The 21035-nt window shown below is 42.9% G+C and overlaps 2 protein-coding genes across 3 annotated transcripts in view; one reads left to right on the top strand and one right to left on the bottom strand.

Annotated features, from left to right (window-relative positions):
* Positions 1 to 14: 14 nt before the first annotated feature.
* GPATCH11 (G-patch domain containing 11) lies at positions 15 to 12312 on the top strand. Of its 2 annotated transcripts, none has more exons than XM_066618104.1 (9): positions 15 to 123; positions 1338 to 1469; positions 2773 to 2999; positions 4791 to 4832; positions 4925 to 5045; positions 7512 to 7602; positions 8173 to 8277; positions 10904 to 10985; positions 12043 to 12312. In XM_066618104.1, the coding sequence occupies exons 2-9, from the start codon at positions 1420 to 1422 to the stop codon at positions 12096 to 12098; spliced, it is 774 nt and encodes a 257-aa protein (XP_066474201.1). In that variant the 5' UTR covers positions 15 to 123; positions 1338 to 1419; the 3' UTR covers positions 12099 to 12312. The 2 variants fall into 2 exon arrangements, with proteins under 2 accessions (XP_066474201.1, XP_066474210.1); XM_066618113.1 differs by having other exon boundaries at positions 43 to 123; positions 1385 to 1469.
* A 4886-nt stretch (positions 12313 to 17198) lies between these two features.
* The window catches only part of LOC136647522 (uncharacterized), a 52946-nt gene continuing 49109 nt past the window's right edge, over positions 17199 to 21035 (bottom strand). The window contains exon 26 of the mRNA XM_066623121.1: positions 17199 to 20987. Coding sequence (XP_066479218.1) covers positions 20886 to 20987 — 102 coding nt within the window. The 3' untranslated portion in view covers positions 17199 to 20885. The remainder of the gene's footprint in view (positions 20988 to 21035) is intronic.

Raw genomic sequence — 21035 nt, forward strand, 5'->3', positions numbered from 1 at the left:
TACTGCGCATGCGCAGTGGAGAACCCAGGAAGCGGGCGCGCATGCGCAGACTATTGGAACGTTCAGGGGCTGGTCTGTGCTGAAAGTGCGGAGACAACCAGCAGTGCCTGAGTTCTGCGACAGGTAGGGTGTTGTGTTATGGGGTGCTGAGTACCTACAAGTGAGTGGAGTAAAAAGAAGGGGGACAGTGTCAGCTTCTAAGACAAGAGCTGGCCTTGCACCCATAGCTGGAACTAAGCACTGCTGTGTGTGCAGGATGGAGCTGAGCCACTGGTCCCCATGCTTCTTAGCACCACGGCCACACTCTGTCACAGCCATTTCAACCAGTGTGCCACAGCGCATCGGTGTGCCGCGGAAGTTTGGGGGATGGTCATTTATCAGTAGGGCCATTGGGGTGTGACCCCCACCGGCAGTGCTGTGCGCCTTGTCAATAAACTGATGGCGTCCTTGACAAATACAGTGCCTTGTCAGTGCACCGTGACATGAAAAAGGTTGAAGGTCAGTGCTCTGTTGGGACCCACCTAGATCTATTAGAAATAAACCAGAAGACCCACAAACATTTATCTCCCTATTTACACATGCTTGCGGACTGCAGGAGCTCAGCTCAATCTTGCAAACTGCAGGAGCTCAGGTCTTTGTAGGGAAGTTGGCAGCTTCGAACTTGAGTTCGGTGCTCAATGAATGTACTGAAGCTGCTATACCGTATGCATGCTTACCTGAATATAAGGCCCACTGAGCTTATTGGGGCATGCTTCTGAGTAGGATTATGCTATGATGATCTCCAGCTTTTGGGATAGAGGTTAAAACCCATTTTTGCCCAGCCCACAGGTGTATACATTTGGTCCCTGCTGCATATATGCAACGCTGGGCAGACATAGCTTAAGGAGGACATATGGACATTGGTTATTATGGGCAACATTCATGGACTTATAAAGGCACATACCAGTTTGCTGTCCCTTACCTCCTCTGCCCAGTTTAGTTCATGTATATGTCTCTTGAGCATGCAAAGGATAATAGTATAGCAAAAAATAAAAGGCATCTGCTTCAAACATGTATTCAATATTTAATGTGTGTTTGTCAAAATAATATGTATTCCATTAAACTGTAAAGTATCTCCGATAATAAAAGAACAGGAGCCTGAGGAGGGCCTCTAATTAATATCAGATTCAAGGAATGTGGCACAAAATAAAAGGTGAAAACGCCATAGGCTCAATGAAACATTACTAGAAACAATGAAGCATTAATGTAAATGTATTCTCTCTCTCTCTCTCTGTGTGTGTGTGTGTGTGTGTGTGTGTGTGTGTGTGTGTGTGTGTGTGTGTGTGTTTCAAAATCAGATAAAACATTCACTGCATTCTAAACTCTAGCCAAATATCACTTATAGGCAAGAGGACTATAGGGGAAGCACTGAGACACAGTATGGATGATGCAGAAGAGGACTACATGTCTGATTCTTTTATTAATGTCGGGTAAGTAGATTATTGTTCTAAACATACTTGTCTACACCTAAATACACTGATTGTCATCAAAACCACTTTGTGGGACTTTCAGATATCCAGTGAAAACTCCCATAAAGGGTCTTGTTAATATACAGAATCCGTCAAGAATACAACATTCCCACTACAGACCAGAATGATTCTAGAGAAAACAACTGTAACAGTACTACTCTTAGAATACATTCACACATGTACATCTACTTTCTATTGCTTCATCTAGCGCACACCTGCATGAGCTGACTTTCTTGATTGCTCCCTTCTTTCACCCTTCACCAGGTCTTTCTCTGAGGCAGAAGCTTCTTGAGCTCTTGCGTGGCCCCCTTTTCTACTTCCAGAAAGCTTGGCATAGAAGTAATTTAGGTTTCCGTTTCCAATTTTTGAATTAGATTGGCTTATTCTTCAGGGAACGGCAAATAAAGAAGACTTGCCAAGTGATGCAATGGCCAGGGTTCAGACTAAGCCCTGTGCCCTACATTCTTCTGCTTGTCAGTGAAATGAGTCTAGTTTAGACCTTCAAAGCTATCCAGTTCATGAATTGCAGGAGGAGATAGTCTCACGTGTCATAGGAAGAATGAGGATGCCTACCTGTAATGTGTGCCAGTGATTGAAGTGAACCTTTTCCAGTCCAACTTCCTGAGTTGCAATGATTGACAAGTTTGAGAAAATGGCATTGGACCCGTGGTCTTTTAACTAGAAGAATCCACTGAGGTGGGTGACAGAATGGATTCAGCTGATCATCTAATAATTGCACTACAGGCTGATCTATTTGATGTGCTATCCAGCCATTTGGATGCTCTTACATGTGTGTGAAAAGACTGCAGCTTGCCACTCCTTGCTCATTTTCCCAGAGAGGATGGGGCTAGGATCTGGCTTTGCTTATGTATTGGTCTGAGAACATATTACAACAAGTGTACCATCGTCTTGTGGTAGCTATGGTATCATGCCATTTCTGCTGTTTGAATATGCTTTTAGTGTAGCAGAGAAGATAAACATTATTTCCCTAAGGATTAGCATTTTGTTGTGAGAATTGCAATTGAGGTTAGCAGTCCCTTATTTGGGGAATCTATTTCTACCGTGTATCAGTCTGTTTAGTTTGTTTCTTGCTGTGCTCCTATATACCCTAACCTGGGAGTAAACCCCATTAAATATTGTGGGATGTGAGTAAAATGCATAGGCTTGCGCTGCAAATTGATTATTTAGAATTGCCTTGGTTAACTTTTAAGCCATCTCTCCATGTAATAGCTAGATAATCCATCTAACTTCTTCTTTTGTTCAGCCAGGACATCAGGCCAGGAATGCCAATGTTGCGGCGTGTGAAGGAATCCTTTAAAAAAGAAGAGAAACAAAAAGAAGCTAATGAGAAAAGTAGGCAAAAGAGTATCAAAGAACAGGAAAAAGAGCAACGTGATGCTGTTTTAAGCGTTGCTTTGGGAAATGAAAACAAAGGCTTTGCTATGCTTCAGAAGATGGGCTACAAAAGTGGCCAGCCTCTTGGCAAGAGTGGTGAGTATGTCACTGGCCAGGCTTCAGAATGTGGCTCTCGTTTGATACCATCTTCTACTGTCTTCTGTTTAACTGTCAATCAGTGGTTCCCAAACTGTGGGTCAGGAGCCACTGGTGGGACACTACCTGATTTTTGGTGGGTCACCAAAGGGTGATGGAAAGATCAAATAACTCATTGCCTCAAGTCCTGAGGCTATTCAGAAATCAGATACTGTAGCTGCTAATTACCCCTGCAAAGAGCTTAGCTCTTGCAGTTTGCAAGAATATGTAAATATAGGAAAATAAATGTCTGAGGGTCTTTTTTCTGGTTATTGTTAATTATAAATAAATAAATAAAATATTTCTTTTTAGATCTGCTTTTTTAAAAGTTTGGTAAACCTAGGTGGGTCACGATAGAGTGTCATTTTAAAAAGTGGGTCCTGGTGCTAAAAAGTTAGGGAAGCACTGCTCTAAATAGTTCAGCGTGCAGCTCTTGTTTGTCCTATAAGCCTGTTTCCCAACAACAGTGTCATTGCAGCTGCCAGAATCATGGAAAAACCAGAGGCAACTCTTTAAACAGAACTATACTTTGACTGCTATAGCCACCGAAGGGGATTAGGTTTGTGATGAACTTTGGTTAGCAAATAGGTTTCCTGTGTCACTAAACCAACTGCTGATTTCTGACACCTCAGAATCTTTGCTGGTGCTTAGGAATATTTTTTCTACCCCTGATTTAGCACACTAACAAAGCAAAATATTTTCCACTACAACTAATACATATTGAATCAATGCAGCCTTCTTGTGGGAAAGGAAAGGAGAGACTACAAGCAACATACAGCTTTGCCTGTAGGTTATAGGGCTGAAAAATGCCATTTTTTCAAAGCTGTCAGAGCAGAGGTAATCCTGGACTCAAATATCTGTTCTGTCCTAAAACTCACTGGATGGCCTTGGGTAGGTTCTAGCTCTTGATTTTGACTGCCTTGCAGGGTTGTTGAGAGAATAAAATAAGATAACCCAATGACAGTTGTTGCTAGGCCAATGGTTCCCAAAGTCCTACTTGAACTTTGGGAACCCTAAGAACATAAGCAGAGCCCCACTGGATCAGGCCAAAGGCCCATTTGGTCCAGCTTCTTGTATCTCACAGTGGCCCACCAAATGCTTCAGGGAGCACACAAGACAACAAGACACAACCTACGTCCTGTTGCCCTCGTCTGCATCTGGCATTCCTGTTAGACTTTTCGTGGGTGGGGGAAGAGCAGCAGCTCACTATGATTGCGCTGCTGCTGGGCAGGGAAGGAATTTTTTTATTTACCTGTGGATCACTATGTCTCTCTGGAGGGTCTGGGGAGCCTGCGACCCTTTCCAAAGCCCTCCCCGAGGCTTCAAAATGTTGAAAAAGGGAGGGAAAAAACCTACTTCCTGTTTTGGGGTGGAAACCAGGTTTTTTCCCCCTTTTTTTTCAACATTTTGAAGCCTTAGGGAGGGCTGCAGGGGGGGATCACAGGCTTTCCAGACCCTCCAGCGAGCCATAGTGACCCCCAGGTAAGTGAAAAAACCCTCCCTACCCAGTAGCAGCACGATCATAGTGATTGCGTTGCTGCTGATTTCCGGCCCATTTCCCTTAAAGGCCCAGACCCTTAAAATGGTCCTTAGACTGGTCCTTAAATATGACACTTAAACTGGTCATGACCCACCAGTTTGGGAACCACTGTTCTAAGCTTAGTGAAGGAAGTGTAGAATACAGATGTATCTAATAATGAAAATAATGTGCTAAATCTACTCTTATCCACTGAATGTTTTTGTTTTCTGCAGGATCAGGGATCGTTGAGCCTATTCCCCTGAACATTACCACAGGTGTGTGACAAATCAATATCCATTTATTTATGTTTTTAGTGCAAATGTGATGCCTCTCAGTGTGCTAAACTAGCGCTTTGAACTTGGAACAGGTAGAAGTGGGCTTGGGCATGAAGAAGTAAAGAAACGAAAAGCTGAAGAGAAGCTGGAGAACTACAGGCGAAAAATTCATAACCAAAAGCAAACAGAGAGGCAGACTGCAGATCTCTTCAAGTAAAGTGCATGGCTCTGCTTGTACAACTCTTTGACACACTGGTTCAGTTGTGAAGGGCATTGGGATGGATGGATGGATTGTGAGGGGCACAATGTCTAATAGAGTAAATATCTGATGACTAAACAACACCAAGTACATAGTCAAAAACTGCATGCATTCTGAAGACCAGTTTAAGATGACTTGATTGTCTTCAGGATCAGGACTGTAATTACCAGTAGTGCTAATTTGCAAGAGAAAATATTTAAATAGTTTTTCCCTCTCTTAAGAAAGTGCAGCTGAACATGAAAGTGTGTTTTAAGAATGTTCACATGAATTTTCTCCTTCTTCCTGCAAGAGTGTAGTTGCTTCCATGGGCAAAGGAGACCCTCCCATAGGAGGAATTTGGAACCCTCTGTCAGGCTGCCCTAGCTGCTGGTGACCTGGGTACCCAGGCATCAAGGAAGTCCTCCAAAGCCTCACTTTGCCAGTGTTCCACTCCTCTCCAGGCTATTTCATGTTCTGAATTACAGTTTGTGGGGAACATGTGAGGGGTCCTTTTCTGCAGCTGCTTAGGATTCTTAGGATGCTGCCCCAGGAGCTCCACTCTTCCCTGTACTTGCAGGCTTCTGCCAGCTTCCCAAACTTTTCTGTTTGTCTGTCTGTGGTTTGATTTATTATTGACTCCCTTTGCTGTTACTTTAAATCAGGGGTGCCCAAACCCCGGCCCTGGGGCCACTTGCGGCCCTCCAGGACTCGTAATCTGGCCCTCAGGGTGCCCCCAGTCTCCAAAGAGCCTCTGGAGACTTGCTGAAGCCCGCATTGGCCTAATGCAACTGCTCTCAGCATGAGGGTGACTGTTCAACCTCTCACGTGAGCTGTGGGACGAGGGCTCCCTCCACTGCTTGCTGTTTTACATCTGTGATGCAGCAGGAGCAGCAGCAAAGGAAAGGCTGGCCATGCTTTATGCAAGACCTTTTATAGGCCTTGAACTACTGCAAGACCTTCATTCATTCATATAAGTTCCATCTCTAATACATTCATTTACGTAAATTTAGTCAAATTTGAAATGTAAATTAATTCTTTTTTTCCCGGCCCCCTACACAGTGTCAAAGAGATGATGTAACCCTCTTGCCAAAAAGTTTGGACACCCCAGCTTTAAATGATGAATTTGTTTTTATCAACTTTAGCCACTTTGGGCATTCTCAGAGTGGAAAGACCAGATAAGAAAATTCCTTAGATGATACTGTACTTGCTGTGCATGCAGCAGGCGCCTGGAGACAAGTACACTGCTAAATTCAGAAAGGTGCGATATAGGAAATCCTCTGTTTACCTTGGTGAGGGATTTCTGCCCTGAAGGCGAATGAGATTTGCCTATTGCCTTTAGGTGCATGCCTTTTGGGGAGCAGCTGTTCTGCAGTTTGTTCTTCTTAACCTTCCTTTCCATAAGGAGGCAGCAGCAGAACTTTTTCTGCCTCTTGTTCATGAATGGCCAGGTTCAGCAACCTCCGTGATTGGTGAGGGAAGATCATGTCTGTTAGTTCTTGCCATCGTTCTCGTAGGGCCCAATCCCGTCGACATTCCAGTACTGATGCAGCTGCAGTGCAGCCATGAGCTAAAGGAACAGACATTCCCTTTCCTTGAGGAGGCCTCCATGACCCACAGCAGGATGCAGCACACATCCCGTTGGCATGGCTACATCGGTACTGGAAAGTTGGATATGATTGGGCCCAAATTCTTTATAATTTTGTAAACAGATTCTTAAAATGTTACTTAATCTTGTTTAAAGTAAGTCTATTTTTGTATATATTTTATTTACAGTAATAATAAAAGGAAAAACAATAAACAAACAATATAAAATAAAATACATAAAAATATATATAATACATTAAAAAAAATTAAAAAGGGGAAAAACTACATAGAATATCTTTAAGAGTGTAACAAGAGCAAAGCCAAAAAATTCCAATTGCTTACTGCATTTATATTAATAATCTAAATTTCCATCCTTACAAAAGCTATAACTAATCTTCAAATCCAGAGCTCATTAAATCATTTCTCTCTCTCTCTCTCTCTCTCTCTCTCTCTCTCTCTCTCTCTCTCTCGCAAAACGTCAGTGATTGCTTTCCAGTTATTCATAAAGAGTTCTCTTTAAGTAAAGTCATAAATTTATCCATTTCTGCAAAGCCCATCACTTTCGTCCTCCATTCTTATATTGACAGTTTATCCACGGTTTTCCAGTGTTGTGCATAAAGTATTCTAGCCACGCTTATCATATATAAGAACAAAATTTCACATCTTTTCCCCACATATTCATCTATCATACCCAACAAAATACTTCAGGTTTCATTGTTTAAAGTAACTCTGTTATTCATGTTTCAGCATTGTGCTAACGTAAGACTCCATACAGAACAAAACTACATGAAATCTCAATTAGTTCTAATTAAAGCATTTTCTTCTATCTTATATTTCACATTTTTTTAAATGAATAGAATGAGAATGAGGACCAAACGGGAGGAACAGCAAGTAAACTGGGACCTTGAGAAGAGTCAGAAAGCTTGTCAGCAACTAGATATGCAGAAAGTAAGGGTATTAAAATTTTTAATTTGTTTGTCCATCTGTGGTCCATGGGCTCAGAATGGACCCCATTTTTTTACTCCTTATTGTAAATGAACACAGAAAAACTTGCCCACAAACATTTTTTACAAACCAATCTGCCCCAAATATAGGCAGAAGTCAGTTGTGACAATCAACAGATTGAAAACTTAAAGAGCTAACACTTTGTTAACTGAAAGGGAAAAAAAACTTCACTGTCTAATCACCAAGACTGATACAGAGGTAGACAGGTAGCTGTTTATACACGTCTTTTTGTATAAGTACTAACTTAGACATGGTTGGCAACAACATATTTAATATCCAAGGAACTGTTTATTACTTCATTATCTTTAGAATGGCAACTCCATACAAAAATCCTTGGTACAGTTCCCTGTCCTGCTTTTTTATTTTATTAATATGCAAAATGTTTTGCAGACTCTGTTTTTTTTAGATGTTTGTTTACAGTTGCACCAAGGCACCCTTTATTTCTGTCATTATACTGCTAAGAAGCTGATGAAGTAGGATATGAGTTTTTCTTGCCTGATTTTTATTTTTTAGGGCCTTAAACTTCCAAAAGAGATCTGGTACTGGTTAAGACCAAGAGAAGAAAAAGAGGACGATGAGGAGGAGGAGGGGGAAGAGGAAGAGGAAGATGAACAGACTGTAAGCATATCTTCAGATACTGTTTTAAGCAATGTATTGCAATTGTGTACATTTCAAATTCAGGCATGGGGTTGTATCCTAACCTTTTGCTCCAGGGATAGAAGAACTTCTGTTAACTGAAGAAAAGTTGTACTCATGAAATGAGCTGCAAAGGATTGCCAGCTATTGAAGACTGAGGATGCTGCCCCTCTGATGGAATGAGCAGTAATGCCCTCTAGTGGGCTCTTTCCCATAACTCAGTGGTCCACAAACTTACCACTGCCATGATGCCCTGCCCTGCTACTGGCACAGAGCTTGGCACCTAGAAGTAGTCAATGGTTGTTACCACCCCTTACTTATGAGTTCATGATGATGATGCAACACTGAGAATGGTGGTAAGAGACTCGGAGCAGATGGGTGTTACACGCAGTGAACACCTTTTGCATGAAGCTCTGCCCACTGAGCTTCTTACTGCCATTTTCAGGATCACATTGGGTGCTTACTGCCCAGTGGCAAGCATTACACAATGCCCCAGCATGTTTTCACAGCTGCCTCTGGGAGTCGCACTTCACAGATTGGGGACCACTGAGCTAGCTCAGTAGAAGCCGTCAGGCATTGAGAAAGAGTGGTTGCCAAAGCTGCCTTCTCTATGGATGGTCCCTTGAAGATAGCTTCAGTCATCTGGAACTTGAATGTCCTTTCAGTTTAGAACCTGAAGGCCCAGTGAACATCCAGTGTGTGCCAGGCGTTCTCTCTCAGGTCTAAGGGATTGGGGCAAAAGGCTGGCAGCACTACCTCCTGCACACAGTGGGATGTATTCGCCTTTGGAATAAACATGGAGTCTGGGTGCAGCACCAGCTTGTCCTTGTGAAAAATTCAGATTCACATTTCCCAACAGGTTGCATACCTGGCCGAGGTGATGGGCCACCAGGAACAACATCTTAAAAGCTTAGTTCCTTAAGTGGTGCCTTAGCCAAGGGCTCAAAGGGAGGCCAAATGAAGACCAACAGCACATTGTTAAGGTCCCAGTTGGGGAACCTATGAACTGTTGGAGGGTTCAGCAAAGTAAAGTGAGAGTGGCAGCACACTCACTGAGCCCAGCTTGTTTGCATGCTCATTGCTGGCACTGTGGGATCGACTTGGCATGGGGCTGAGGGCATGGGACCTCCTTTGTGCAGTAGGCTGCTGGCATGGCTTTGTTGAGAGCCCTGCCAGACCTTTCTCTTGCCTGAAGGGCCCTGTCTCTGCTCTAAAAGTTGGATAGGAAGAGAGGAAGAGAAGGGTGAAGATTGAAGAGGAAGATGAAGAAAGAAAAAAAACTAGTGGTAAGATCCTCTAGAACAGGGGTGCTCAAACCCCATCCCGGGGGCCACTTGCGGCCCTCAGGAACTCCCAGTCGGGCCCACGGGAAGCCCCCAGTCTCTAATGAGCCTCTGGCTCTCCAGAGACTTGCTGGAGCCCGCGCTGGCCCGATGCAACTGCTCTCAGCATGAGAGCGATTGTTTGACCTCTTGCGCAAATTGCGGGCCAAGGGTTCCCTCCACTGCTTGCTGTTTCATGTGTGTGATGCAGCAGTGGCAGTGAAGGAAAGGCCGTCCTTGCTTTGAGCTATTGCAAGACCATGCATTCATTCATATAAGTTCCATCTCTAATATATTCATTTATGTAAATTTATTCAAATTAGAAATGAAAATTAATTCCTTTTTTGCCAGCCCCCGACACACTGTCAGAGAGATGATGTAGCTCTCCTGCCAAAAAGTTTGGACACCCCTGCTCTAGAACATGAGTGTCAAACACAAGGCCCGTGGGCCGGATGCGGCCCCTGGAAACCTTTTTTTGGCCCCTGTGATAATTGGGCTGGACCAATTTCAGAAGCGGTGCTTCTGCTGAAGCTCTGGGAGGGACTGGTGAAAAGAGGCCTGAGCAGGCAAGGAATGCTACAGGAGAAGGAGCAAATGGGGGGAGGAAGACCCTGCCAAGGTGCTGGAAGAGCAAAATTAGCATGCAGGCCACCTTTTCATCAGCACCACTTCTGCTGGGGTGTCACTTTGCAGACCAACTTTCAGTTCAAAAGAGCTGCAAAGTGACACTGCAGCAGAAGCAGCACTGCTAAAAGGGTGGCCCATGTGATAACTGGGCTCTTCCGTATTTTGAAAACATGATCAAGGTTTGCACATATTTTGTCATTTGCAGCTAATGAGTTCCTAAGTGAGAACAAAGTGTTTATTTCTGGTCATCATCTGCTTAATGATCTCACTTCCTGTTAAATTATGGCAATTCTAGCCCTCAGCAGGCGCCATGAATGCTGTTCAGCCCAATATACGAAATGATTTTGACACTCCTACTCTAGAAGATGTGGAACACAGAGCTAAGAAAATGCACGTCCATGTCCTGGTAGAGGCAGAGCTAGTCTGGGGGTGGGTGTTTTCCCCCCAGTAGGGGAGGGCTCTGCTTCCTGGTAGTGAGAGAGGCATTTCCAAAGGGTTAGGGAATTCCCCCCATTCCTCTACCATAGAACCACTGTGTTTATATAGAGGGCAATGCTACATCTCTAAACTTAATGCCAAATAAATCTTTCTCAGCTTGCTAGAACAGCATTGAAGGCATTTCATGCTGAAGAGTATATTAATGTATGCATTTTGTACAGGCATCAGAAAAGTTACAAATTTTGACAGCATATTTACGAGAAGAATATCTCTACTGCATCTGGTGTGGAACAGCCTATGATGGTAAGAAGAACTCATACATGCCAAGAAATATTTACTCTGAGTCCAATTCTCCAGTTGCTCTGCTAGTTTCCTGCATCTGGCTGAACTCATATATGACATTCTAATTTTGATTATCACCTGATAACCAGAAAGTGCTGAAACAACCTTTATCTTGGATATTTCTGGGCATGCTGTATGGCAACCCCCTAAATTCAGTACCAAGAATAATCAAATTGGCCAAGAAAATCCAAATGCCATGCAAGTACAGGGAGGCCTCCACATCTGTGATCCTGTATCGGCGGATTCACTGTCCACAGGGCCCCCCCAAGCACATCCCCTCTGGCTTCCCTGGGCCTCCTAATGCCTTATAAGGTATTAAAAAGTCACTTTCGGTTTTACAAAAAACAAAAAGAATGAAAAAATAAGTGATTTTTTTTCGTTCTGAGTCTGAGCCCAGCAGAGGCCACAGAAGGATGTGCAGGGCCTCTGCTGGGCTCGGAGGACCCTCCGGAGGCAAGGGGAGCAGAGCTCCCTTCACCTTCAGTGAGCGAGGGGGTGTCCTCTGGTATCCACTGTTTCAATTAGCTGTAGGGGGTTCTGGAACGGAACCCCTGTGGGTAGCGGGTTACGCCTGTACTTGGCTGCTTTGAGCCAATGTCAGTAACTTGGTGTCAAAAGATACATTGGTCACCCTTGTACAAGGAAGATGGTGCTCATAGTATTCCCTTTCACTTCCCTGGGTATGTTACAGCTTACTGGTTAATTGGGAATACAGCTATATAGAACATTTTCTTTCAGTTGCCTGCAAGATGAAAACTAACAGTGTCATTTAAGATCTTGACCTTGTTTTAGTTATGACTCACCACAGCAACTGGGAAGTCAATCTCAGCTGAAGGTGTATTGAAGAAAGGCTAAGGAAGAATTTAGAACATAGGGATAATTTGGACAAATAGTTCTGTTTCCATATGGGTGTGTTTGTTTCCTCCTGTCATCTTTCTTTTTCACTTTCTTTTTCACTTTCTAAACCTCAGTCAATCTAGAGTGTGTTCTTGTAACACTATAATCCTTTATGTTTCAGATCAGGAAGATTTATCTTCACACTGCCCTGGGAACACTTTTGCAGATCATGAATAAAATGCAATACACCATGTCAAAACCCTGCAAGATCTACCCAGAACAACAATATGGATTATTTTTGAAGGACTGCATATCTTTCAGGGTATTTTGTGGGACATTATATATTTAAAAAACAGAACTACCCCCCCCCCCCCACGTCTGCTTATTTGGAAGTCTAGATATTTTCTAGTTGCTCTCTTCTCAAGTCTGCATACTAAAGAGATGTAAAGAATTTTACTTGTCTAATGCATTCTTATCCATAGATGTATTCTTTTCCAACATTCACTATTCTCCCTTGCAGCAAGACTGCCTCTCTATCACTCCATTATAGCAAGGGTGGAATATAGAGTTAAAGCAAAAGCATGGTAGCGGGTGTGATCTGAAGGTTGAGCTGTCACCTTGCCTGAGAAAGCTAAGCAGCTTCAGCTGCGGTCTCAGCTTTGGAAGGGTGGACGGAAAGTCAGTGGTGTAGGAATGCAGAGGACTGTGAAGTTGTTATCCATTCTTGCCAGCTGACTCACATCTTGAGATCCAGTCTGAGGCATGATTTGTGGCTGACTGGAAGATGGGGAGGCAAGAGTTGCAGCCAGAGTCTCCAAGAGGTAAAGGTGACATCAGGAAAGTGAACACCCTTGGGAAGAGGGTGTACTCTGTAAGGTCTTAGGGGCTCCCCGAGAAGAGGGATATCACAGCTTACAATAGACCTAAACAAAACTTGGTGATTAAAATTTCACTAACCAGGGGGAAACTGTTTGTTTGACCTACCCCATCCCTAATCCAAGGGGTAAGCAACATATCAAACTGTGCTTAAGGGAGGGATTATCAATTAAAATAAGCACCCCAGTTGGCAGGAGGTCTGGTCTAGAGGGTAGAGCCTCCGTTAGCCTGAAGATAACATCTGAAGGTTGCCAGTTTGAGGCCACTGGCAGCTCCATGAATGGCAAGACCTTGAAGCAGCTGACAAGCTGAGCTGAGTTATTCCACCTGCTCTTTGGTGTGAGCGAAAAGCACCTTGGCTGCCTTTCAAGTGAGAGATGAAGGAGCTCCTTGTCAGCCAGCGTGGGACACAACAGCCAGCATGGGAGGCAACTGGGGGCCAGAAGTGATACCAGACTGTGAAAGATCCATCTGAAATGTTGTGCAGTTCTTGAAAGACAGAACCTTTCTGTTATTGTAAAAATCCCCTTGGGGGCTTAGAGATAGCCTGCTTATGTGAACCGCCTTGAGGTAAGTCAGAGGAGTAATCCAATGACCAGAAAGGCGGTATATAAACACCATTATTATTATTATTATTATTATTATTATTATTAATTACACAGGCCAACACACATTTTGCTTCCTTATACACCAATTCCTGGGTATATTTGGGTGCTGATTCCAAAAATGGCATCCATTTTGCCCTATCACATCTAGTTTTGGAGACACGGCATAGCCTCTTTAGTGAATGGTTCAAACAGCTTCCTCATGAGGAAGTCTACAGCATGGCTTCCTCATGAGGAAGCAGCTTGAACCATTCACTAATGAGGCTATACTATACCTCCAAAACTAGACGTGATAGGGCAAAACGGATGCCATTTTTGGAATCGGCACCCCAAATTCATACCAAACCATCATAAAGTTATGGAAAAACTTTTCTGACCCTCAATTTTGTAGGCCTGTGTTATTTCTAGCTGTTATTGAATATCATAAGTTCATTTTAACACATGACATATTTTAGTTGCCCAATTTAGAGACTACACAATTCATAATGGGCACCTTGCTGTTTTTGGCAGGATATCACAGCTTTAAAGGGATGCGGTGGCGTGGCAGGTTAAACGAGCCTGTTGACCGCAAGGTTGACAGTTCAAATCCGCACGATGGGGTGAGCTTCCGTTGCTTGTCCCAGCTCCTGCCAACCTAGCAGTTCGAAAGCATGTAAAAATGTGAGTAGACAAATAGGTACCACCTCGGTGGGAAGGTAACGGTGTTCCTTGCTCTTAAGTGTCTAGTCATTTCGGTCACGACCACAGAAACTGTCTATGGCAAAACACTGGCTCTTTGGCTTAGAAATGGTGATGAGCACCACCCCTAGAGTTGGACATAACTAAGTTTAACACCGGGGGAACCTTTACACAGCTTTAAAGGGCCATTTTTCAGTGCACAGGGTGAGCTTTCACAAGGACACATAACTCCTTTGTTTTTCAAAGTAGACTGAAGGTTAAGCTTTCCTGCTAACACAGACCATACTTTCCATGAGACACTTCAAAGAATCAATGTTTGGGTCAAGGGATTTGGGGTTTACAATGCTTCTGTTGAAAGAAGTCATGCTGAACTCTGGGTCTTTTCGTTTTTTTAATAAGTGCTGATTAAGTGTCTAGTATAGATCAACCAATTATGACACTTCAGGTGTTCCTTCAATTATTTTCAAAATTTTTCCACTATTTCAGCAACTTACAGCAGTCTGTGCCTAATATTTAAGCCCTCAATGCCTATCATAATGTCTGTATTGTTATCCATGGCTGAATTTGTTTTGTATTGTGACTAGTTTTTAAAAATACATTTCTCTTTCTATTGAAGGTTATGACAGAGAACCAGATGGAAAGGCATAATCCAGACTTAACCTGATATTAAGGGGCACACATAAGGCTGCAATCTTATGTTCACTTAGGCTACAATCCTATTTGCATTTTCCTGGGAGTAAGCCCCACAGACTATAATGACTTACTTCTGAGTAGACATGCATAGGATTGGGCTCTTATATGGGAGGAAGCTGTATTGGTCCCAGGGGGCTGCACCAAGGAAACGGGTTTAGGGCTGCTGTATGATTCAATGGGAATATAAAAGTATTACTTTAAAAACTTACTTATGGAAAAACAAAAGGGTCTTCATGGTGTTCAATATTGACTGGACTATACCCATAGTTAGAGGGAAAGGGGCATGTTGTGGCTGTATTAACATACATTTAAAAAGCGAGTTTCACACCCTAGACAATTCTTCATATATACAGTGAGCCCTAAGTATTCATGGGAGATTCATTCCTGGACCCCTGTGGACACCAATATCCCTCAGAGGACCTCTGCCATGACTGGAAGTGTCCAGAGGTATTCTGAAGCATGAGCAGACCGTGTGCAGCCTCCCTGCTCCTCAAAAGGCCTACTGGAGGCTTCTGAGAGGCACTTCCAGTTTTTTAGGTAGACCAGAAAGAAGTGCCTCTCAGAATCCATTGGGAGGCCTTCTGAGGCACAACTGGGAGGCCCTTCCAGTTGTGTCCAGGAGGTCTCCTAGGCTCTACAGCCATGGTGAGTCAAATCCAATGGGTACCAAACCCACAGATATGAAGGGCAAAGGGCCAACTGTAGGATTCAAGAATGCTAAATATAATTAGGTAGCCTCAAGTCAGACACAATTTATCTGCCCTACTCTATTAATAGTCATATATACCCTGGAAACAATCAGAACCCATAGTTCACCATATATTTGGCTTTTATATTACTATGTTGTGCAGGGACAGAGTAAATTGTGTTTAGCCAGCACCTTTACAGACATAAGCAAATCACATCTGGGTAACATTAGAAAGATCGAAGGCAGCAATTTTCAACTAGTATTCCATGCATGGTCCACAGGTGTGCAGTGGAAGTTGGGGGGAAGGGTCATTTATTAGTAGGGCCATTGGGGGATGAGCCCTCCACTACAGTGTACCTTGTCAAATTTTAACTGATGGTGTGCTTTGACATTTTAGTGCCATGTCAGTGCTGAGATGAAAACGGTTAAAAATTGCTAGTCTAAAGGATCGCTACTCTAAACTCTAGCAAGGAAGTTACCCTTTAACTTGTATATGTATTTCACATACTGTAGTTCCCAAACAAAATGAACAATCCAGAAATTTTGTTTATGCATACAGTTTACTAGGAATTACAAAGACTACATAAAAAAAAGTATAGCCATTTATCACATCAAGAATAAAAACAGAGTTGATAGCAATACAGGTGAAGATGCAATCATACTTCAACAAATTAGTTATCAATAGAAAAAGAGCTGTGTTAAATAATAAAGGGCGCAATTCTAACCCCTTATGTCAGTGCTTTCCAGCACTGACATAAGGACAATGCACCTCCAAGGTAAGGGAACAAACATTGCCTTACTTTGAGAAGGCCTCTGTCAGTGACACCCAACTGCAGAATGCAGTTGATGCAGTACATGTCCCATTGGCACCACTATGCCAGTGCTGGAAAGCACTGACATAAGGAGTTAGGATTGCACCCTAACAGTTCTAGACATAACTAGGTTTCGTTGAGAGTCATCTTGGCCTTTCTTAAATCACCTAAATCAGCATGTTGGTTGACAGAACTGAAAAATCTGTTCTTTTTCCACTGTGTACTAAAGACTTTTACTAAGTGGGTCCCAGCGCTCAAAAGTTTGAGAACCACTCCTTTAAACAAACCATTCTATTATTACATGGTTGTGTTTGTGTGAGTACCAAGGAACTGGGATTCATCTAAGTCCAGCCTAGGCTACTCAGGGCTTTGAGAAGGCCTCCATGACTACCCCCCCAACTGCCGGGTGCATGCAGCACATGTCCCATGAAAATGGTTGCATCCGCACTGGGAAGTTGGATAGGATTGGGCCGTCAGTCTACTGCCACGGAACGAACCAGTCTTGAGGCTAGAGTCCCTGGGGTTTGGAAGAGCTCAGTGTTTGCAAGAGTTGAAGAGCTAGCCTATAGGTCAGTGGTTTTCAGACTGGGGTGTCGTGACGCCCCAGCCTGAGAGCCCTGGGTAGTTCTCCCTTAAGAAGTGGGTTGGGGGGGAAGGCAGAAACATGACGCTCAGCATCGTGCCTCTGATCTGGGCGCAGGGGCATGCTGCCACGCACCCCTGCCTGTAGCAGCCTCCCAGGGGTTGGGAGAGCTTGGCACCAGCCTCAGCAGTGCCCCGCACACAGCACAGAGCCCTCCAGAAGACAATCGCGACCACTTCCTGTTTCATAACTGCAAAACCAGAAGTGGTTGCGATCGTCTTCTGGAGGGCTCTGTGCTGCATGGGAAGCCCTGCTGAGGCTGGCGCCGGGCTCCCCCGACCCCTGGGAGGCTGCTGCAGGCGGCAGTGAGTAGCAGTGCACCCCTGCACCCAGAGCAGAGGCGCAATGCTGGGCATCATGTCTCTGCCTTCCCCCCCACCGCCTTCTGAGCAAACACTTAGCAGCTCTCCAACTCTCCCTGAGAGTTTGAGAACCACTGCTAAAGGTCTTTAGCATTGCCTTAGCTCAGCAGTCTCCAAATTGGAGACGGCTGTGTCTAGAGAAAGCCCTCCCTATTCCGGCCAGCATTAACCATTCCACCACGTTGTCATTTATTTTCCCAGCCAATCGCTGCACAGGGACACTCTGGGCAGTTACATCTATTGCCCAGCATTCTAGCATGCTGTGCAGGAGGCGCTGCTCATTTGGGGGGGGGGATATTTTCCAAACCCTAAGTGTGACCTGTACAACAGGGTTTGGAAAGTACTGCCTTAGCTGAAGGACTAGCTGTTTAGAATGTGTGGTAACAGATAAAAGAGGGCAATTGCTCTGAGGATTCGTTCACACAGGTGAACATGTTAAAGAACTTGTACTCAATATTTGGCTTACTGGCTTGGGAACTATAGCCTGCTCTCTCACAGAGTGTTAAGTATCCTACAATTTCAAGGGCATTAACTAAATTGGGAATACAAGAGGCCCCCCCATATCTGCAATTGAACTTATCTGCAGAGCCACAGCCCCCCTGCCCCCCCTCCAGAGGCGAAGGGAGCTGCACCCTGCGGGGCTCAGAATGACTTCCAGCTAGGCAAAACCAGAAGTGTCTTAAAAGGCATTATGAGGACCGGGGGAAGTGGGGGGGCGTCCCCCAAGTATCTGCAGTTTCAGAGGTTCCGGAACAGAACTCCCCACAGATACGGGGGCACAGATATGTATTTCTGACTCACTGGAGTGTTAAGGCTGTGGGCCAGGAGTGTGTAAGATCATGGAAGGTCCTGGGGTCAGGACCTCTGAGTGTGACAAGGACATGGTAGAGGTATGAAATAAGGAAGATTCAGATCTCTCTGAGATAAGACTATTCAAGAATAACCAATGGTATTTCTTAAGCATCTTGAAAACAAGATGTTCTAGGCATTGTGTGGGGAAGTCAACATGGCAGGCTGAACTTTCCTGCTTGGGAAAGCACCAGGAGACTTAAACCCAGCTGCTGTTGACAGCTTGCAGCCAAGGACTTCCCTGGATCAAAGGGAAAACAAGAGATTACCTACAACTCTTCGGAGGTTGCTCCTTTTGGGGGGTATTTCTGGCGAAGGCTGGGAAACCCCTCTTTAGTTTGAGTGACGGAAGAGAAGGACAGACATCCAGCTTGTGTCTTCAGTGGTGAGACAAAGCCTGAACATTCCTTTGAAACTTATTACTCTCGTTTGGGCAAGTGGTGGAGACACATCTAAGATTTATAGAAGTTGTTTGGACATTCAAGATAAGATTGCCAATTAAGGAACTTTAAAGAATTTTAATGAGATCTAGATAAAAGTTTTACTCATCAGTCAGAAGGAATGAAATTGGGGGAGTGTGCGTAGCAAGCGGACTGACGAAGAGATGTGTAGCTTCTAACGGCCGAATGGTCTCCAAGTGCTTTATTGGGATGTTTTCCTATTGATTAATGACTTTTTATTGACTTGAATGATTACAATATCTGGGATGTTTATATTTTACTTTTATCCATCTTAGCTTATGAACTTTAGAACGGAAGAACATTATAAACCATAGAGTGTTATCAATCATAGAGTGCTTAAACTTGCTGAATTCAATTGAAAGTGACAGCTGCTGGTGAAAAGTGGAACTGCATTTGGAATTTTTTTTTCTCTTTGAGAGAGATTATTATTATTAACAGTATTTATAAACCGCTTTTCAACTAAAAGTTCACAAAGCAGTTTACAGAGAAAAATCAAATATTAAATGGCTCCCTGTCCCAAAGGGCTCACAATCTAAAAAGATGCAAATGAATACCAGCAGACAGCCACTAGAGCAGACAGTGCTGGGGTGAGGTGGGCCAGTTACTCTCCCCCTGCTAAAAAAAGGAGCACCCACTTGAAAAAGTGCCTCTTACCCAATTAGCAGGGGTTAGATGCACAGGACTCCACTCATATTTCAGTATAAGCTCTCTTAACTGGGAGAATATCAATATGACAACATGTAGAAGAGTCAAAACTACGGAGCAAGCAAAAGAACAACCCAAACAGCCAAGATCACCAAAACAGATTCCAAAGAGAGAACTTAGTGTGGGATTTTTGGAACATCTGTTTCAGCAGTTTCAGGTTAAAATTGAATTAAAAGACTCAGTTGAACAAGAGCTTAAAGACCTGAAACTGGAATTGAGAAAGGATGTGGCTCAGCTGGAAGAATCCGTCAAACGTATCAAACAAGAGACATGGGAGTTGCAGAACAGAGTTAATGTCATTGATTGTAGAATGGAAGTCCTGAGTTTGGAACAAGAGAAAACATTGGATATGATATCTCTGATGCAGCAAGCAAATAAAGAAAAGATATTGAGATTCAAAGCTGTACCAGAGAATTTTGGAGGAGCTGGAGAAGATTTGAGACAGTGAATGGTACAGTTTCTAGCTCAGTATTTGCGAACAGATGAACAAATCACTGATTCAGAAGTTGACCAGGTTTATAAAGTTAATACAAGATTTGCCACACTACATAAAGCTGCTAGAGATATTCTGATCCATTTTACTAGAAAGAAACAGAGATAAGGTGTTACAGCAACATGCAAAAACAAGTCTGCAGATTGAAGGTATACGTATTATAATCTTTAAGGAGATCCCTCTTAGAATCCTATGGAAGAGGAAGGATTATGTATTTTTGACAGAAGAGCTGAAAAAGAGGAAGATTATATTTAGATGGGGAAAACTGGAAGATGTTATTTTCAGATTTCAACAAAGAATCTACCAGCTGGATACAGTTCAAAAGGCTAGAGATTTTGTGCAGAAATTCAAAGAAGAACAGGAGAACTTAGGAGGACAAGACAGAAGATCAGAAGACGTGTAACAGGATTAATGTCAGGAGGAGGAGACTCTGATGGACAATGCTGTTATTAAAATATGAGATAGAAGAGAAACAGAGTTTGTGGATTAAAAGATTGAAATTTATTTTGAATGAACACCTTAAAGAGAATTTTTATAAAATAATGTATAGATGGTATTTGACTCTAGGTAGATTGGCAAAAATGTATGAAAATGTACCAAATAGATGTTGGAAGGGTAAAAGATAAGAAGGAATGTTCTATGTTTTGTACAGGTTCTATGGACCTGTACAAAAGTGAAAAAAATATTGGACTTTGATGTACTAGCAAATGCAGTTGATATTGAGGGTAAATTTATAAATGAAACTAGGAGTTTTTTGTTGGGAAAATTGGATACTCAATTCAGAAAGATTATGTATGTTTTTATATATGATAGCTGCTGCAAGAATATTGGCAGAAAGGGATAAACTTACAATTCTTCTTAAAGACAAGTCAGTAAAATCTTTTATGGATAACTGGAAACCATTCATGGACTTTCTGCACATTAAGAAAATGGGCCAAATAATCTATGCATTTGAGGAGTAGATAGGAGTTAATTTTTATGTTTTTTTAAAAAAATTTTATTGGTCTGGAAAATGCATTTTATAATAAGTGTAGACTGTTTAAGATTTGATAATTATTTTTTGTACGATTTTGTAGTAGAACAAAGAAATGTAGTTCAAGATCTCTGCACTTGTCAATTTTAAATACTGTTAATATGTTAATATGTTTTGAAAGATTAGTTAACAAGTATGTAGTCTGTTGTTCTTTAAAATATTCAAAAGCACAGTTGCTGATGGTCTTTCAGCTGGATTTTTTGAAAGAAGCTGGCTAATTATAACTTTCTGTAAAGGAAAAAAAAATAAAATATTAGGGAAAAGACAAAGCATTAC

This window comes from Tiliqua scincoides, chromosome 1 (genome assembly GCF_035046505.1).
Source record: "Tiliqua scincoides isolate rTilSci1 chromosome 1, rTilSci1.hap2, whole genome shotgun sequence".
Taxonomy (NCBI): Eukaryota; Metazoa; Chordata; class Lepidosauria; order Squamata; family Scincidae; genus Tiliqua; species Tiliqua scincoides.